At 44.7% G+C, this 19,866-nt stretch overlaps 1 protein-coding gene across 1 annotated transcript; it reads right to left on the reverse strand.

Moving 5' to 3' along the window:
• Window positions 1–878: 878 nt before the first annotated feature.
• Window positions 879–16,099, reverse strand: LOC310785562 (14-3-3 protein zeta-like). Its single transcript, XM_083646680.1, has 6 exons — window positions 15,998–16,099; window positions 13,294–13,596; window positions 11,739–11,862; window positions 4,303–4,466; window positions 3,168–3,263; window positions 879–1,869 (listed from the first exon to the last, which is right to left on the reverse strand). The coding sequence occupies exons 2-6, from the start codon at window positions 13,585–13,587 to the stop codon at window positions 1,807–1,809; spliced, it is 741 nt and encodes a 246-aa protein (XP_083502806.1). The 5' UTR covers window positions 13,588–13,596; window positions 15,998–16,099; the 3' UTR covers window positions 879–1,806.
• Window positions 16,100–19,866: the final 3,767 nt, after the last annotated feature.

Raw genomic sequence — 19,866 nt, forward strand, 5'->3', positions numbered from 1 at the left:
TGCTCTGCATTCAAATACTGTACAAATATCCTCTACACATACAAGGAGCAAACAAGCACACACAGCACACTTGGTTTTAATGTTTAATTCCACTTACATGAAAGCACGTAACCAAATAACATACTCAAGTGTTTAACTTGAACATTTGTGAATGCTTAATTTTGCATCATTTTTTTTTACTAAGTGTTAGATCATTTTAACAAACTGGACTTTGTGTGTAGTAAATGTAGCGCAGCTTTCTACAAAGTGCTACTTTTTAAATCAATTAATATGTAGCATTGTTTTAGCTTATTTGCCTTTTCGTGATGAACTTCCAAGAAAGGTAAATATAACTGCAAACCACCTGGTACAAGCTAAATCTTAAGCAAAAATTGCCAATTTCAACACACTCTTCACCCTCACCCCCCCCCCCCCCCCCCCCCCAAACTACAGAGAACCACATACATTCCAGGTATCAAAACAAGGAGACAAAGGGGATAAAATACACAAATAAAAATACAAAACACCTGAATAGAAAATAGTACAAACTAACAACATAAAAGCAAGTGGACAAAAGGTATTCTCTGCACTGCTGAAAAGATAAAATATCAAAGTTACAGTATCAAGCCATTTTATCAAGTTGTTAAGTTAATTTGATTTCTTAGGTTGTCTATCACCTTGTCGTCATGGTGTGGAAAACTATAGTCTGCACAAGTCGCTGAATGTGACAAAATGTCAGTAAAATGAAATGTTATGCTCTCAACAAACTAGCAACCATAGTTGGGCCATGGTGTAGGCAAATGGCATTTCAAACATAAAACCTTTCCAATTCTAACCCACTGATCCACAACAAACAATCTTCAATAAAAAAAAACACTACGTGCCACACTGGTCATCTGAGAGGGCGGGATGGGAACAGACCCTCACCTGGCCCTCTGAGAGGGCGGGATGGGAACAGACCCTCACCTGGCCCTCTGAGAGGGCGGGATGGGAACAGACCCTCACCTGGCCCTCTGAGAGGGCGGGATGGGAACAGACCCTCACCTGGCCCTCTGAGAGGGCGGGATGGGAACAGACCCTCACCTGGCCCTCTGAGAGGGCGGGATGGGAACAGACCCTCACCTGGCCCTCTGAGAGGGCGGGATGGGAACAGACCCTCACCTGGCCCTCTGAGAGGGCCGGATGGGAACAGACCCACTGTTGGAAATATCAAGGTGTTGCGCCATTTTGATCCCTTATATTTAGTCAAAACGGCCTTATTGCCCCGTCCATTTGTCCACTTCTGACATTTTACTATTATCGAATGGGTTTTCTGGACTCAAGCGACATGAAACCTGCTCTACCTGTAAACCTCCAGTTCAAGTCTAAACAAAAGTGGCTAAAATTAGTGTTTAAACCACCCCCACCCCCCGCGCAATAGCAGTACTTTGCTAGACCACAGGGTGGATTTGGGTCAGAAGGGGAAATGCCATGTTGGCTTCTTGGTAAACCACGGACCCAGGTACATCAGTTGCTTCACATGATGAGTAATGCTCAATAAAAGACAGATCTAGTTCAGCCCATCCTCTGTGGCTCTGAGAGGTGTGTGCACGCACGCACACACACATACACACACACACACGCACGCGCTTGCGCACACACACACATCAATGTACCTGCACACACATACTGTATACACTGTGAGTGAAGTGCAAACATACATACATACATAGCTGTGCGTGTATGTGCGCACACAACCACACACACAACTTAGGCTGGTGAGAGGTAAAAAAAAGTTGTTTTTTTGTGTTTTTTTGTGTGTTTTTCTTTTTTTTACAAATTTGAAACTCAGTTGTTCTCGGTCACCTCCTCTGTCTCCTCTCCTTCACCCTGAGCGTCTGACATCCACAGCTGCAAGAAAGCATGGGACATGGGACATGGGACACGGGGGGGGGGGGGGGGGTTATTAGCGCACAGTCGGATTAGTTTACAGTTGCATCTACAAATACGCACGAGTTTGCAGAACGTGAGATCAGAGATGGTTGAACTTTGCAGGCGGACAAATGAAGACGTACAAAAGAGAACAAAAGGCCAGCACTCAAAAAAGTCCTTTAGGTGTTTTTAATGCTTAGCTTGTACAGCAGCACAATGAACGCCTTTCAGTGGGTAGCCGTAATAATCAGCGTTATGCCGAGACAGACATGGCATATAAATACAATCAAACCGGAAACTACGTTCAATAACCAAATCAGTTACCAGGTAAGCGTACACAGATAAGGACTTCAGAAAAGTTACAGAATATACAGAAAATGTACATAGCATATATTCTTCTAGTAGTATTTACAAATAGAAATAATTAAATATTTGATTAAAGTCCCTGGAAACCAAAATCCACAAAAATGTTCTAACTATGTTATTTAGGGTCTTATGTGAGTAATTGTGTGGCTCAGAAAGTATGAGCCATTACTTTCAACCCAAAGCCTTAAAATCGCCACTTTTCTACAAGGTCTGGATTTCCATTTCCTCATTGAAGAGAGCGGTGCGCGCGGTGCTAAAATGCATGATCTTATCACGTCATAAGATTTAATCGAATCACACACACGCATGCGCGCACACACACACACACACACGCTGTGCACTCGCAGCGCAGAGATCTCTCTCCGTTAACGGAGAGAGAGGTCTCCTCCGAGCAGGTGTCCTCCAGCAGGTCTCCTCTGCTGCAGACGGGACACGCCCACACAGTCCGCGAGAGAAAATACACTCTAAAATCTAATTGATTCTCATGACTGTTGCCATGACTGTCAAAACTAAATTTATATACTTTGCGACGTTCATCATCGTTCAAATTTGGCTGGTGGCTTATTAACATAGGTTCCTGTGATGTGATGAACTCAAAATGCTAAATAATAAAAAATTATTTCTGGTTTCCAGGGACTTTAAGTAATACTTTACAAGTACTGTAAATTCTACTAGAAGAATATATGCTATGTACATTTTCTGTATATTCTGTAACTTTTCTGAAGTCCTTATCTGTGTACGCTTACCTGGTAACCGATTTGATTATTGAACGTAGTTTCCGGTTTGATTGTATTCATACAATTTGTACATCTCTTTTGTACGTTTCTACATTGGCCCTGCACCTTGACTGACTTCAAGGAAGTGTGCTCGCTACCGCTGTTGTTTTAGGGGCAAATGAAGACGACACTCACTGTCAGATTGTCACGGAGCAGCTGCATGATCAAGGTGCTGTCTTTGTAGGAGTCGCTGTTCAGGGAGTCCAGCATGGCGATGGCATCGTCAAAGGCCTGCGGGAGCGAGAGAGAGAGGCAGCCGTCATCAATACGACTCAACCCAGACGAGTTCGGTCTCCAAATACAGAGTGCTAAATCCAGCAGAGGCCATGACTAACTACTGACATGTTGAAAGACAAAGAGAATGGCCTGAACAAATCAAAAGGAGAGACACAACACAACAGCAAGCAGGTTATTTGGCCAACTGCTACTGATGGATCTCACCTGAGTGGAGGAACACAGCTGAGCCGAGTTGGAATCTCAGCCAGGGAAGTGGACTATGAAAACCCTCTGAGGAGACGGAGGCTACATGCCAACTCTGTGAGCGAGGCCCGACTAACATGGCCAGGCACACAGAGACGGCTATTCTGCTAGTAATAATAGTGACATAGTACTGATCGTCCCCATAGGGAACAGGGATGGGTATGGTTTCATTTTTCTCCCATACTGGTGCTAAAACAATACTTTACTCAACCGTTACTTTTTAAAATTTAAAAGCAGATTTTTTATTTTTGTTTTACTTTATTGAATATTCTCTTGGCAGTTTATGTAACTGAAATACGAGAATATTTACAATGATACAATCAATGGAGTACAGCATAAAAAGTATAAAACCCCAATTTAGAATAAAAACAATAATACATTTGAAATAAATTTCACTCAGCAGCTCAGGCATGGCACAGAAATGAGGCACCTAAATCTGCGTTGCAATTCAGTCCGCCAAGTACCGGGATCGTAAAGGTACTGGTACCATAGTGGTACCGGGTTTTGGTACCCAATTAGGGAGTTTGCTTCCCTCTTTCAGGGAGGCCAGTGTGCAACGCCAGACTTGCTTCAAGGACACCTCAGCTTCTCTCTGACCACTAGGCCACCCTGATGTCCTCACGTCCAGTATACACATAAAGTCACACCCATATTCAGCACGCTAACATGAAATTGCACCAATTAGTCTTTTAGAAGAAAGAGAAACCAGGGAGACAACTGGAAATGGACAAATCAAGAAAGAGGGAACAGGAGTGACAGCTGACTTGTAACTCGTGCGGGAAGCTCCTACCGTCTTGGCCAGTTTGCAGGCCTTCTCCGGTGAGTTGAGGATCTCGTAGTAGAAGACAGAGAAGTTGAGGGCCAGGCCCAGGCGGATGGGATGCGTAGGCTGCATGTCGCTGCAGCTGATGTCAAAGGCCGCCTGGTAGGCCTCCTGGGAGTTACCGATGATCGCTGCAGTGTACACAAAAGACAGCAGATACTTCAAATGGGGCAATAATACACTTATGTAACGGTGAGCTGCTGCAGACATGAGAGCCAAGCTCTACCAGTGAGGTCAATCAGCCAAAACCAGTCATTTGCCAACATTTATATTCCACTATTTTAAAGCTGATTTTGAAGCAGACCATCAGCATCATGAAACACAAGGTGGGTTTCCATCCACCTGTTTTTTTATTTGTCCCCCCCCCCCAGATTTTTTATCCAATTTTTATCCCCCGTTAGTGCTAATTTTTTTAATTTGTTTATCCTGGTTGCTGCTCCACCCTCTGTCGATCTGGGGAGAGCCGAAAATGGCATCATGCTTCCTCCGAGACATGGGCAGTTAGCCAGCCGCTTCTTTTCACCTGACAGGGGAAGCTTCACCGGTAGGACATAGCACGCGTGAGGATCATCACGCTATTCCAACGAGTTCCCCTCCCTCTGAACAGGTGGCCCTAATGACCAGAGGAGGCACCACATCAGCGACCAGGTCAGGATATTGCATGTTTTGGTGAGGGGTTCCTATATGAAGGAAACCCCCAGGGGGCACGGGGAGAACATGCAAACTCCACACAGAAAGGCCCTTTTGACGACCCCACCCGGGCGGTGGGCACTCGAGGACATGCGGACGGGCACGCACTCCTTCAGCGCTCACAGCGTCCCAGGTGGGAATTGAACCCAGGACCTTCTAGCTGTGAGGCGACTGCGCTTACCACTGCACCACCATGACCCCCTTATCCACCTGTTTTGATGTGAATTTTCAATTTGCACATGAAAAACCAGAAAAAAAAGATATCTTTATCCATCTATCTATTCTACATATCTATCCAAATCTAAAAAGGGAAAAAATGGCACTAGGGGGAGGTGTAGTTTCATCTTGCCTTGCTTACTGCTCAAAGTTGCACCCCGACCTTAAACGGCTTATCATGAATAGGTAGGCTAGGATGCTCTCCACGTCGGAGGCACCACTACATACTCTTGTAAGGTAAATGAGGAATGCATTTAGGCACAATTTACAATGTTTAGACCGCCCGCCGCTGTGTTTTAATGGAAGAAGACCATTTACATGTTATTCTCTTAGGCTACGTTCACACAGCCATCCTTAGTGCTTGAATCTAATTTCCCCCCCGCTAGTAACTGCTCCATGGAGGATACGGTATGTATGCCAAATTGAAGAGTGGCGCCTGGTAATCCATTTTATGGTGTAGCATTGTGTGGATAATCAAAACACTTTGAATGGAGATTTTTTTCATACAGTACAGCTCGGTCGCTGCCGGCAAGGCAAAGACATGTATGGGGTTTGAATCAGCAGGCATTGGCAGACAGCACAACTGGCTGCGCAAAGTGTGCATCGACTCCTTAACATCCGCATCAGATTAGTGGGTGGAAAAACGTGTAATAATTTCGCATTTTCTTTTGCTGATTTTCTGAAGAGTCGGTTCAAATTTGCGACACACTTGGATCGAAAAACCAACTACAGACAGCAAAGACAATAAAGCTTCCATTACCTTATGTTATGCATGGATTTTCGATTTTCGAGTGGAATAGGGTTGTCATGCTACTAGAATTTCTAACTTTGATACCGATACCCAGGACAATATCAATAATACCCAGGACAATATCAATAATACCCAGGACAATATCAATAATACCCAGGATAATATCAATAATACCCAGGACAATATCAATAATACCCAGGACAATATCAATAATACCCAGGACAATATCAATAATACCCAGGATAATATCAATAATACCCAGGACAATATCAATAATACCCAGGACAATATCAATAATACCCAGGACAATATCAATAATACCCAGGACAATATCAATAGCCTTAGTAAAAACTACAGGTGAAGGAAAACATCACCCAGGCAGACAGACAGTAGCAATGGTAGCTGAGTGACTCTTAAAAATGCCTCCAGGCAACCGGCAACAGCCAGCACCCTGGTGCTGCTGCTGTTGCCATGGCAACCCGGCAGCAGCAGCCCATGTGTAGGCTGACAGTTGTAGGTCACAGGCTGGGGGGGGTGTGTCAGTATTCTGGCCACGGACAGCATCTGAAGTAAGTTGGCCCATCTGTCCCAAAGAGGATTTGAAGGAGCGTTCATCACCAATGATCACTTCCTTCAACAGATATGTGATGGCATGTTGCCATAGACACTAAATGTGCTTTTCAACGCATGGAAATGCTCTGGAGGTGGATGGAGGGAGTCGATCAGCAACCAATAATAACCTTGACTGTCCACTGGAGGAGCCACTCAGTCAGGAGGGAGGATAGTTCTCAGATCAGAGTGTAGCTGATGCATAGTCCGCAGCGCCACACAAAGTTCCACAGTCAACCAAGAGATAACCAACGCAAGTGAGAAAATGTGGCAAGTTCACATTTAATATTTAGGTCAGAATAGTTGGACCATTGAAAGGATGCACCTTCCCAGTATTTTGTTTGTGGTGCTAAACTAAAGTCATTCATTATAATGTTGAAATACCTAAAGGGACACAGGTAGCACACGATACTCTCGCTATATCGGAAACATTTAAATTTAAGCAGTTGGATGGTATACTGTACAACGTTAGGCAAGGCTACTCCTTTTAGAGAAAAATAAAACACCAATAATAGAATTCAGGTATTGTATTTCTATGATATGAGACAACTGAACAAATGTTTGTGAGCCAGCGATCAGAGAAGCGAGGATGTAATGTGACTTTATCAAGGGGCAAAACCTAGAAGTCTTAAGTGCACCATTGACAGGGATTTAAAAACTGACTCTTGATGGGTCAGATATTTGTTTTGAGCATGATCAGAAATGTACTGTCACGATAACAAACGTGAACCAGAGAATGTGACCATTTCCCTGTCAAACCACTGCTACAGGCCTTTCCTTCAGTCTAAGTGGAGCAGCTCTGACATCAGTTTCTCAGCAGATGATGTTCTGCCCTGTATGCAGCCCTTTACTGTGGAATCTCCACGTGGTTTAGTGACGGAGGCCCAAGGCCAGCGCTGTACAGAGCACATGTAGCATACAGGAAGTGTGACGTATAGCCCTGAAAGTGATAGAAATATAGGAAAACTAAAGGCTACTTTACGGCTGTAAGACAAGCGTCTGTCGGCAGTGTCGGGCTGGGACCGTCGATGTTTTGTTTGCACCCGTGTTTTACCGTTTACCCTGTCTTTTAGTAGGGGTGCTCCGATCCGGCTAAGCCACGATCCGATCCGATTCCGATTCCTGGGGTCACGATCCGATTCCAGAATCGATTCTCGATTCCAACGATTCTCGATTCCAACGATTCTCGATTCCAGAATCGATTCTCAATTATGTAGTTTTATATTGCAATAACACACAAAGGTATCTAAGACAAAAAATGACAAATGTATTAATGCTGAACTTAAAATTCAACTTCTGAAGTATTACAGTCAGGGCCTAAATTCATTTTGCAAACTAGGGGGGAATTCCCCCCTTATGTTCTTCAGATAAGATGGATTTATAGACGGGGGGGATCTGTAGACTCAGAGAAGGATTTATAGATTTTTGGGGGGAATACATTAACCAGAGTTCTTAAGTGCAAGAGGTGGTGGCACCGTGGCAGTACAGTACACAAATGACATGAACATTTAGACACTTATTCAGCCGGTATCTTGCATGTTGCGTTCAGGTGCACTGTGTTTTTATTTTATTTTATTACTATACGAAGAAGAATCGATTCTTGGGAGTTTGGAATCGATCCAGGAATCGTGGCATTAAGAATCGCGATCCTTTCAAGAAGCGATCATTTGGAGCACCCCTATCTTTTAGACACAAAATGGCTGTTGTGAAAAAGGCCGATTTGCCTGAAATTGATACAAGTAGACCTAAGTATCCAAATCAAAAGTAGTAGTAGTAACCTAAACGATTTCATTTACATGCAAACTCCACACAGAAAGGCCCTTTTGGATGACCCCACCAGGTGGGGTCCACCTACTGGGGGAGTGGGGGACACACCCTCAGTGCCCACAGCTTCCCAGGCGGGAATCGAACCAAGGACCTTCTAGCTGTAAAGTGACAGCGCTACCACTGCACGAAAGTGCCCCGTGACTGACTAAAGGTTGCTTTACGGTTGTAAGACGAGTGTCTGTCCACAGCGTCTTAATACACAAATGCTGTGAAACAAAGACAAGCCTTAAGACGGTGTTGACACAACTTGCCTTACCACCATAAAACAGCCTTAAGAGAGCCTAGGCTCAAATCAAGGGCAAAAACAGGGTTAACACAAATAGCTCCATTGCCAAGTGCTCAAGGTCAAATGCCTTAGTTGGAGTGTTGCCCTGCAGCAGCAGCAAGTATTCCATTTCATTAGTCCATGATGCACAACTCACTTACCTGACCTAGATTAGGCCTACATAATGATGGAGTTAGACCCAGGCTCCATGATGCAGAACTCACTGACCTGACCTAGATTAGGCCTACATAATGATGGTGTTAGGCCTGGGCTCCATGATGCAGAACTCACTGACCTGACCTAGATTAGGCCTACATAATGATGGAGTTAGACCCGGGCTCCATGATGCAGAACTGGCTTACCTGACCTAGATTAGGCCTACATAATGATGGAGTTAGACCCTGGCTCCATGATGCAGAACTGGCTTACCTGACCTAGATTAGGCCTACATAATGATGGAGTTAGACCTGGGCTCCATGATGCAGAACTCGCTTACCTGACCTAGATTAGGCCTACATAATGATGGAGTTAGACCCTGGCTCCATGATGCACAACTCACTTACCTGACCTAGATTAGGCCTACATAATGATGGAGTTAGACCCGGGCTCCATGATGCAGAACTGGCTTACCTGACCTAGATTAGGCCTACATAATGATGGAGTTAGACCCTGGCTCCATGATGCAGAACTCACTTACCTGACCTAGATTAGGCCTACATAATGATGGAGTTAGACCCAGGCTCCATGATGCAGAACTCGCTTACCTGACCTAGATTAGGCCTACATAATGATGGAGTTAGACCTGGGCTCCATGATGCAGAACTCGCTTACCTGACCTAGATTAGGCCTACATAATGATGGAGTTAGACCCAGGCTCCATGATGCAGAACTCACTTACCTGACCTAGATTAGGCCTACATAATGATGGAGTTAGACCCTGGCTCCATGATGCAGAACTCACTTACCTGACCTAGATTAGGCCTACATAATGATGGAGTTAGACCCAGGCTCCATGATGCAGAACTCGCTTACCTGACCTAGATTAGGCCTACATAATGATGGAGTTAGACCTGGGCTCCATGATGCAGAACTCGCTTACCTGACCTAGATTAGGCCTACATAATGATGGAGTTAGACCCAGGCTCCATGATGCAGAACTCACTTACCTGACCTAGATTAGGCCTACATAATGATGGAGTTAGACCCTGGCTCCATGATGCAGAACTCACTTACCTGACCTAGATTAGGCCTACATAATGATGGAGTTAGACCCAGGCTCCATGATGCAGAACTCGCTTACCTGACCTATATTAGGCCTACATAATGATGGAGTTAGACCCAGGCTCCATGATGCAGAACTCGCTTACCTGACCTAGATTAGGCCTACATAATGATGGAGTTAGACCCAGGCTCCATGATGCAGAACTCACTTACCTGACCTAGATTAGGCCTACATAATGATGGAGTTAGACCCTGGCTCCATGATGCAGAACTCACTGACCTGACCTAGATTAGGCCTACATAATGATGGAGTTAGGCCTGGGCTCCATGATGCAGAACTCACTGACCTGACCTAGATTAGGCCTACATAATGATGGAGTTAGACCCTGGCTCCATGATGCAGAACTCACTTACCTGACCTAGATTAGGCCTACATAATGATGGAGTTAGACCCGGGCCCCGTTCCAATACCCATACTTGTACTTCTTTCTTGTAGTATGTACTGCCGCTGCCCTCACAAAGTATGGATTGTAGTGTGCAGCATGCATGCAAAATGCATACTATTGGGACACACTACATCTGTCGTCACGTGAGCTTCCTGAACTCCGACCTCTTGCTCACTTCCGCCGACGTCCGCAGCGCCACATTTGAGTTTTTTTTTTTTTTTTTTTCAATAAACAAAGTCTGGCAGTAACAAACAGTACATTATACAAAAAATTCAGACTAAACATTTACAAAATTGGAACAGACAATCAAATAAACAAAATAAAATAAATAAAGCAAAAACATTAAGTCAGAGATCTAAACAGGAATCAAGATATGCATGTTTTGGTACACACCATGCTTGTTTGGTTTTAACATATTTCAAGGCTTTCTTAAAGTTAATTATCTCATTCATGAACACGCAGCTCAGTCAGTGCGACGTAACTCCAGTAGGTGGCGGTAATGCACAAAAAGTTGTTTGCCAACCGCCATAAAACATTAGAAGAAGAAGAAGAAGACATAACTTCCTGCTGCGCAAAGGATTGTGGGGAAGTTTGGCTGAAGCAGCATGCATCGATGCATACTCCGAAATAGGAGCTGATGTAGTACAACATCCTGGTACTCTTGGCATACTGCATCTGACATACTATGTATTGGGACACACTAAATCTTTTTTTGCCTACTAAATAGTATGGAAGTATGGGTATTGGAACGGGGCCCCGGGCTCCATGATGCAGAACTGGCTTACCTGACCTAGATTAGGCCTACATAATGATGGAGTTAGACCTGGGCTCCATGATGCAGAACTCGCTTACCTGACCTAGATTAGGCCTACATAATGATGGAGTTAGACCCAGGCTCCATGATGCAGAACTCGCTTACCTGACCTAGATTAGGCCTACATAATGATGGAGTTAGACCCAGGCTCCATGATGCAGAACTCGCTTACCTGACCTAGATTAGGCCTACATAATGATGGAGTTAGACCCAGGCTCCATGATGCAGAACTCACTTACCTGACCTAGGAGGAGGGCCTTAAGCAGCAGGTATACAACTAACACTTTCCTTGCTTACAATTATATTTGAGAGCAAACTAGAAAGCATTCAAAGATGCAGATGCAGTGGAGAACAATAACTTCCCCGGTAAATAATTGAAACCGTCCGTTACTCTAAATTGTCCTGAATGTTGCAGGTATAAGCGGGTAAAGACAACAAAGGAATGTGCTCTCCGCGCTCATCGATATGATGTGTCCAGGGAGACTAGGAGGTTCTGCTCTACTCACAGGTCCTCTCCTCCCCAGTGGCCACCTCAGACTGAGAGGGTCACTCTGTTCTACTCACAGGTCTTCTCCTCTCCAGTGGCCACCTCAGCCAGGTAGCGGTAGTAGTCTCCCTTCATCTTCAGGTAGAACACCTTGCTGTCGGCTGGCGTGGCTTTGGGAATCAGGTGGTTGTCAAGCAGGACCTGCAGGTGAAACATGTGCAACTCAAACTCAGAGCAACTCCCAGAGGACCCAGACCACACCAATCAAACTCAGAGCCATCCCCAGACCACACCAATCATGACAAATCAGCCTATCGATTAACACGAAAAGAGAGAAGAAAAAAAACAGCTTACAGTGGTGTTTGAACTTAGCAAGTATGTTCGTGTGTGTGTGTGTGTGTGTGTGTGTGTGTGTATCCAAATGATCCAGATAACATTCAAATATCTGTGCTCTGGAGGTTCTCATTTCCTTAAAGCTCTAGTCTCCTGTTGCCACACGAGTTGTGTGTGTTCCCAACAACGAGCTAGTCTAACACGGCGGTTCTCAAACTCTTTCCCACGACAAAGACCCCTAAACTGATACGATTTTGTCCCAGGGTCCCCCATCTGATATGCTTTTTGCTTTGAGATGTTTAATACAGAAGGTGTTATGAAACCCATGACCAAAATAGTCCTACATTCTGTCACTGTTACTTATAGATGGAATTACGGTATATTGAAAAATAATGTATTCCCCTTTTTTGCTGGGGGCCCCCAGGAACCCCCTGAAGGTCCCCGGACCACACTTTGAGAACCACTGGTCTTGGTCTAACAGACAAAACGACGACTGCCCTGGTACCTCGACTACTTGCAGAATGTACACTGTAGTACTTCAGGCTTGAAATGGGAATACACACAAACCTTCCCTGAAAGACCTTTATTGTGGGAATACTACTGATGGCAACTATTTACACTGTTCCACCTGACATGAACGGCGTGCTGACGGAAAACTTTTTGCTTTCTCATCCTGTAACTATAGATATATTTTTTAGAGAACCACTGATCTAAGCAAATATGTACAGTATATAAACATGACCTATTCCATGACGTCATTTATTTAAGTAATAGCAATATATTCAATCCATTTTTTGTAACATAAAGTAGAATGACAATAAATCATTCAGAAAATGATGATGCAGCCAAACCGATAGATGTGACTCAAGCGGAGCTGATCAGTCATATGAATAAATATAACACATTTTAATTACCGTATACGCTGGCGTATCAAAAAGCTGAATTGCATGCCTTGCCTTTTTTTTTTTAGTTGATCTTAGGGTAACAACGTTACAAAGAAAATTGGAGGTGGTTCCAATTCGAAATCACTTCTTGGTTCCAAATAATAGTTTACCCTGCGGTTTTTCTCACCGTAAAATTCTGCATTTTAACAGCTGGCTGCCTTCCTCCTTCCCACTTTCCATCCATCCCTCAACCCCTGAGATTTCTCCAACTGTCTCCAGAAAAGACCCATCTCCTCTAAAAACCATCCATATCTCCATCTCCTCTAAAAACCATCCATATCTCCATCTCCTCTAAAAACCATCCATATCTTCCACTTCCACCTGTCCCCTTTGATCCCTCTCCTCTGCTCCTCACCAGCACGTCGTTGCAGATCTCCTTCAGCTCCTTCTCGATCTTCTCCCTGTACTCCTTGGCCATCGCGGCTTTCTCGCTGCCCTCGGACTTCTGCTCCATGCTGGACACCACCCTCCAGGAGGACCTCCGGGCGCCCACCACGTTCTTGTAGGCCACGGAGAGCAGGTTGCGCTCCTCGTTGCTGAGCTCCGAGCCCTCCTCGGTCACAGCCTTCATAGCCGCCGCCATGTCATCGTAGCGTTCCGCCTGCTCCGCCAGCTTGGCCTTCTGGACCAGCTCCTCCTTGTCTGCCATGGCTCCTGTCTGGGCCCGGCCGGTGGGGAGAGGGAGCAAGGAGGTATGGGTCAAATAGGACAGGAGAGGGAGAAGGAGAACAGAGGAGGATGTTAACTTGGATGGTCAAAAACACCAATAGGGGTATTTTGAAATTCTTTCATAACATAAAACAATATCAAGATGACAATCTGTCAAGACTTTGATTATTTTCTTTTCATTAAATTCAAGCTGGTTGCCTGAAGAAGACGAAGAACAACACACTCACAAGCAGCGCTGCTTCCAAAATCTAGGGACCCCCCCCCCCCCCCCCCCCTTCTGACCAATTCTGACCACCACACCGCAATTGTGTGTAGTGTTAAAAAAAATCCAGGCCACCCCATTTGAATTCCAGGCGACCCCACTTGGGGTCACGAGTCACGAGTCACGACCCCAAGGTTGGGAACCACTGCACTAGGCTTTAGCAACATTATGCACTAATTGCTTTTTTTTAAGTACCCCCAAAATGGTGTAAATGCCCCCAGTTTTTAGACAGTGGGGGGGGGGCAAAAGTTGCCCCCAAAATAGTTGTTTAAATGTCCTACACTGGTCAAACAATACACAGTAGATGGCAGCATATGGATGGTACCAGGCTCCTTTGTTTCCTTAGGGCCCCCGTGTAGGTTGTTTGCAACCACGTGATTCCGGTGACGTCGCTGGGGGGCAACTCTCCCAGAGCGACTATGGAGACTGGAGGAAAGCGAGTATGCAAGAGGGTTGGATGGCGCTCCACGCTGCAGGTATCACCAGAAGATTGCAAAACATAATAGCATATGATCCATATACAATGAAGAGAAGCCATTTTTCCAGCAACTTTTTGCTGCTGCTTTCTATGTAGCCTGCTGCTGGTTGCCCCCACAGCATGATCACATGGTTTGCAAACAAGCCAATGGTCAATGGTCTCGCTCTGACCGCCATCTTGACATGACGTCACCTGAAAACAACCTATTAAACAAGAGGTTATGTTACACACACACACTAGCCTAAGTAAAATAATTTTGGTTAATAAATAGGACAAATGTTGCATTTAGACAAAAACAGATTTGAAGTGTTTGTTGTGGTATTTCTGTCCCGCTGCTTTTAACTTTGTTTCGTTCAGGTGGGGTTTCTAGCCTGCAAAGCTAGAGGCAAGAAGACAGCACACATTCTGAACCAAAAAGAATGGGAAACAATCAAGTCAAAATGGAGTCAATACTAGGTCTTGTTCTAATCAATAGACATTGGACAATATGCCCCAGGGCCAGGTCACCCCTGCTGACAGCCAACTCTCACACGCTCATTTCTTTAGAAAGCATTTCTAGTTTCATTCTTTCTGATATTCACCTATTTTTATTTTATTGTATTATTGTCTGCATCCCAGGCTAGATAGCTGCTGCAGGAGAAAACTGCCGTTGTAGTGCATAAAAAAACAATGGTCTTCAACTCTCCTGTAGGGGTTCATAAGAAATCAAATGTGTGACATTATGCTATTTTCAAATGTGTATGTTTTAATTAATCGGGGCCAGCAGCACACCCTGCACAACACACGGTCACCTGTGTTGAAGCACCTTTCTGAAGAATGGCTGCCACCCAGCTCCACACACACACACGCACGCGCGCGCGCGCGCGAGCGCACGCACGCACACACACACACACACACACACACACACACACACACACACACACACACACACACACACACACACACACACACACACACACACACACACACACACCTGCTCACTCAACAACAGCCTAGAATGTAGCTACTGTATAGTAACGTGACTGTAACGGGATGGCCCTGCAGAGAGAGAGGGGGAAAAAGACTCAGCTAGCTGGCTTTAAGATGTTCTGTGGTAAACCAGCACATTGCACACACAACCGCTGCAGAAGGAAAGAGAGAGAGAGAGAGAGAGAGAGAGAGAGAGAGAGAGAGAGAGAGAGAGAGAGAGAGAGAGAGAGAGAGAGAGAGAGCGCTAATAATAGTCTCTCCACTGACTCACTGAAACAGAACTTGAATGGAGGGAGGCTAGTTTAGTCAAAAGTGAACGCCCTTTTTCGTTTCCCGGAAAACAAATAGGACATTTCTTTGTTTTGAAAGCGGTGAAGTATTAACTAGCGGATGCTTAGTTGACGGTAGATGATGTTGTGCATGCGAGAAGCGTCGTCGTCACACAATAAGTTGAAGAAATAGATGAGCAAATTTGCATCGGCGATTCCCATTCAATAAGCGCCAAACAATGCCCGAGCCTCGGAGCATCTCTCCACTCTCAGACCCGTTAGCCGCCGCTCGCCTCGTACCCGGGGACAGAGAGCGAGATAAACACGCTTCCTCGAACCAAACACAGCCAGCTAACGGCTCATCGTCTAAAAACGATCATTATTTACCAGCGAGAAATAAAGACAAACTGACCTGAAGTGTGGAGGAAAACGTTGATCACGATCCGGGCGGCACAGCTGATGATCTCTCTCTCGCTCTCCCTCTCTCTCTTCTCTCTCCCTCCCTCTCTCTCTCTCTCGTCCACGGGGTTTCCCTCCAATCAAAGACACAACAGCAGGGACACACGGGCCGGATGACGTCAGATGGGGGCTGCCAAGGCAACCGGTTTCAGGAAGTGATCTCGTCGTCGCCATGGTTACAGCGAGAGAGTCCTGTGAGCCTGTCCGTTGCTACGGGAACACAGTGTCTTCTTGGAGGGGGGTACCCTAAAAGAATAGGCTTTTATAGATAGGGCATTCATCAACTGATTTCACAGTACAAGTGAAATAACAACTGAAATGTTACCCTCCTCTACAACGCTAAACTGCTAGTTGGCAGAATTTGCCCACTAGCTCTGTCGGTCAGCCCATACTCCATAGAACCAAGTGTTGTTATTTCTAGAAAACCGGTTCATAACTAGCCGTCAACACCTGGCTACCGCCCGGCCCGGCCGTGGCTCGGCCCCCTCCTCCTCTGCTGCCCCGTTCCTGCCTCAAAGTCTGTCTGCACATTTTGGCCCCAGTCAGTGCCTCTGTAAGTGTAAAGCCCTGCCTCCTTTATCAGTAAAAGCCATAAAACCCCTCAGCTGCCTCTCTGTCTGCTCGTGGGTTTACCGGTGGGTTTACTATCCTATATAGTTCATGACATTCCTACAAATGTGGTGCTTTTACAATGCACGCAGCTCATTGCGTGTTTGTCATTTCATTGTAATAATAACCTGTTAATTGATTACAAATCACCTGTTATTTTCCTACCAAGATGGCCATGTGGTGATGTAACAGAATAGGCTACGACACATCAACACGTAAAAGCAGATTCCTTTACCTATCAGATCTTTTTCCAATGTTTTCTTAAATCCGCAATCACATAGTGCTGAGATAGCACCATCTACTGACCAAGAGAGGTCACAGCCACAGATAGAATTAGTGGAGACCTTTTTATTTTTTCAATGGTGGAGACACGAATGAAAAATAGCTATTCCAGCTATACCAGAAAATATACTGAATATATTTCTACGTTAAAGATAATGAAAACAGAAAGCCATATATATCCTGCAGTTTCTTCATTACTCTATCTCCAATACATTGAATAGATTCTGGTCTTTTCTGGCCTATGGGATTCTGATAATTCACCGAATTTAATTTATTTCCCCCGTCAGTCCTGTGCTCTAAATTCAAACAGGTAGGCCAGACCGCACAAAAACACCTCGTTTTTACCACAACTATACGAAACCATTGCATCGAGAAGGATGTAGCAGGTGTGCGAGTCTGTGTGTTTTTGGGAGGTGGGAATTTTCTGTGAATGAACATGTGCTGTTGTTTTTTCCATGCACAAGATTGTACACTGCAGCTGGAAGAAGGACAGAGGTGGCTTATGTGTGAGGAGACAGAATAACAACAGAGGGTTGGGCTCTGACTCACATCCACACAGAGGGAGAGAAAGGGGAGTCAAAGGCATTTGCTGCTGCAGCTCCTGTGACTTATCCCTCTTGACAGGATTGCTTGTTTTTGTTAATTAGTCACCCAGCCAGCTCTGCAGTTTGAGTCATTTCCTGCTGGCAGCACTGCAACGGAGATATGGCTTCCATGACAATAGGTGTCAGTTTCATCATCAATCCCTTGGTGCATTTGTCTCATTAGAATTAGAATATCAGTTTTTGAGATATGACACTGGTATCCTTTGCTCTGTCGCATGGAGTCAGTTTCCACCTGCAACCATGGCATGTTCCCATTGAGTTTATTACATACAGTATGTCAATTAGTGAGAGAAGAGTGACAACAAACTTATCAGAATCTGAGATCTTCGATGTTCTATTTTTTTTCGGCTATATTTTCTTAAGCTGTGGTGCTCATCCCACGGCCCGCCACCAGGGTCATAAGATGGAAAAGTCAGGACAGTCACTCACTCAGTCAGTCAGTCATTACTAGGATTGTTGTTTTTTTCTATTTGCACTGTTTTTACTGGGCCTTGCTGCAACCTGAATTTTCCTCATTGACAAAGAAGTGACCTGAATTTAAATTAAGTTATATTTCCCCATGCATCCAGTGTTTCCAAACTGACAGGGCGATACTGTATATTTAAGCAATATATCACGAGAGCAAGTGTGTTGTGGTGAATATATCCCGCTGATAAACTGTTATCCCACGAGGCCGCAGGCCGAGTGGGATAACAGTTTATCAGCGGGATATATTCCACAACACACGCTGCTCGAGTGCTATATTGCTTTTATGAAACGGTTTCCAAGTATGATAATATAATAATAATAATAATACTATAAGTCCGACTCCGACTGGCATGTCATTCTGATAGAGTCAGTTGAAACACTACTGTAAGGCGGGACCGCAAGAACATGCGGGTGATTTGATTGGATCGTTCTGGAGACTGAAGTTGACATTGGCCAATCCTGGCGCTTGCTGAGTAGCTGAGATTTTTCTGGAAACCCCGACAGGCAGCTCGAGCCGCAGTGCTGCATTCTCAGCGCTTGTTGAGAAGCTGAATGCTCTCTGCAAAGCTGACACCAACTAACGTTACGGGGTTAAATGCGGAGTTAAATGCGGGGTTAACAGCCTTTCTTTTGCAAAGAAGACATTAGCCCGCATCTATTCTTGTACAAAACATCATTTTCTGCGAAGTATTAGTAAAGTTATAAGCGAAGATCGATTCACAAGGATCTGACAGCTGTCTCCGCCATTTTTTTTTCTACGTTGTCATTTGAGGTTTAGCCTTATTATTACTCTCTTAGTAAGAGAGTTGCCATGGCAACCAATAACCCATGGCCATGGGTTATTGAACTCGGTTACTGGAATTATACAATGGCTGTGAACCAATCAGATTGCTTGATTTGAGAGAGCCGTTTTATAAAACGGCTCTCTCAAATCAAGCAATCTGATTGATTTAACCCCGCATTTAACCCCGTAACGTTAGTTGGTGTCGGGCTTTGCAGAAAGCATTCAGCTTCTCAGCAAGCGCTGAGAATGCAACGCGCTGCCTGTCGGGGTTTCCAGAAAGCTCTCAGCTACTCAGCAAGCGCCAGGATTGGCCAATGTCAACTTCAGTCTCCAGAACGATCCAATCAAATCACCCGCATGTTCTTGCGGTCCCGCCTTACAGTAGTGTTTCAACTGACTCTATCAGAATGACATGCCAGTCGGAGTCGGACTTATAGTATTATTATTATTATTATATTATCATACTTGGAAACCGTCATACTTGGAAACCGTTTTATAAAAGCAATATAGCACTCGAGCTGCGTGTGTTGTGGAATATATCCCCCTGCTCAGCAGTTATCCCACTCGGCCTGCGGCCTCGTGGGATAACAGCTGATCAGGGGGATATATTTGGCACAACACACTGGCTCTCATGCTATATTGCTTAAATATACACATGAATTGTTTGCACTTCAGGACAGGCAACACCAGCATGTCAGAAAAAACAGCCAGTTTGCCAATGGTATCATCAATACATGTTAAGACCCTTTCAAAGAACAAGCTCTAGTCTAGAAAAAGAAACTATAAGAAACCTTATCGGTGTATGACGCTCTAATCTATTCAGTTTCCCCATACATCCCATTTCATATTATTAGAACAACTTTGTTTACGAAAAACAAAAGCTCACCCAGGGGGAAAAGCAGATATAAAACAAAGTAAAATTTATTAAAATGTTATATTACATCATTGGGACATACATTATTTCCCAAGCATACAAATGTTGCCCGACAAGCTCCAGTAGAATTGTATTCACTTGCGAGTCACATTGCAGCTTGGAAATGGCTGGCAAGATTTCACATTTTTATGACCCAACAT

The sequence above is a fragment of the Poromitra crassiceps genome (genome assembly GCF_964638095.1).
Source record: "Poromitra crassiceps genome assembly, chromosome: 11".
NCBI classification, from domain to species: Eukaryota; Metazoa; Chordata; class Actinopteri; order Beryciformes; family Melamphaidae; genus Poromitra; species Poromitra crassiceps.

What these genes read in the sequence shown, in the direction of transcription:
- LOC310785562 (XM_083646680.1), bottom strand. Translation starts at nt 13,587, where the DNA reads ATGGCAGACAAGGAGGAGCTGGTCCAGAAGGCCAAGCTGGCGGAGCAG. An exon ending in CACTGGAGAGGAGAAGACCT is followed by an intron (nt 4,467 to 11,738) that starts GTGAGTAGAACA and finishes TGTACACTGCAG; the next exon opens with CGATCATCGGTAACTCCCAG. An exon ending in CCTGCAAACTGGCCAAGACG is followed by an intron (nt 3,264 to 4,302) that starts GTAGGAGCTTCC and finishes TCGCTCCCGCAG; the next exon opens with GCCTTTGACGATGCCATCGC.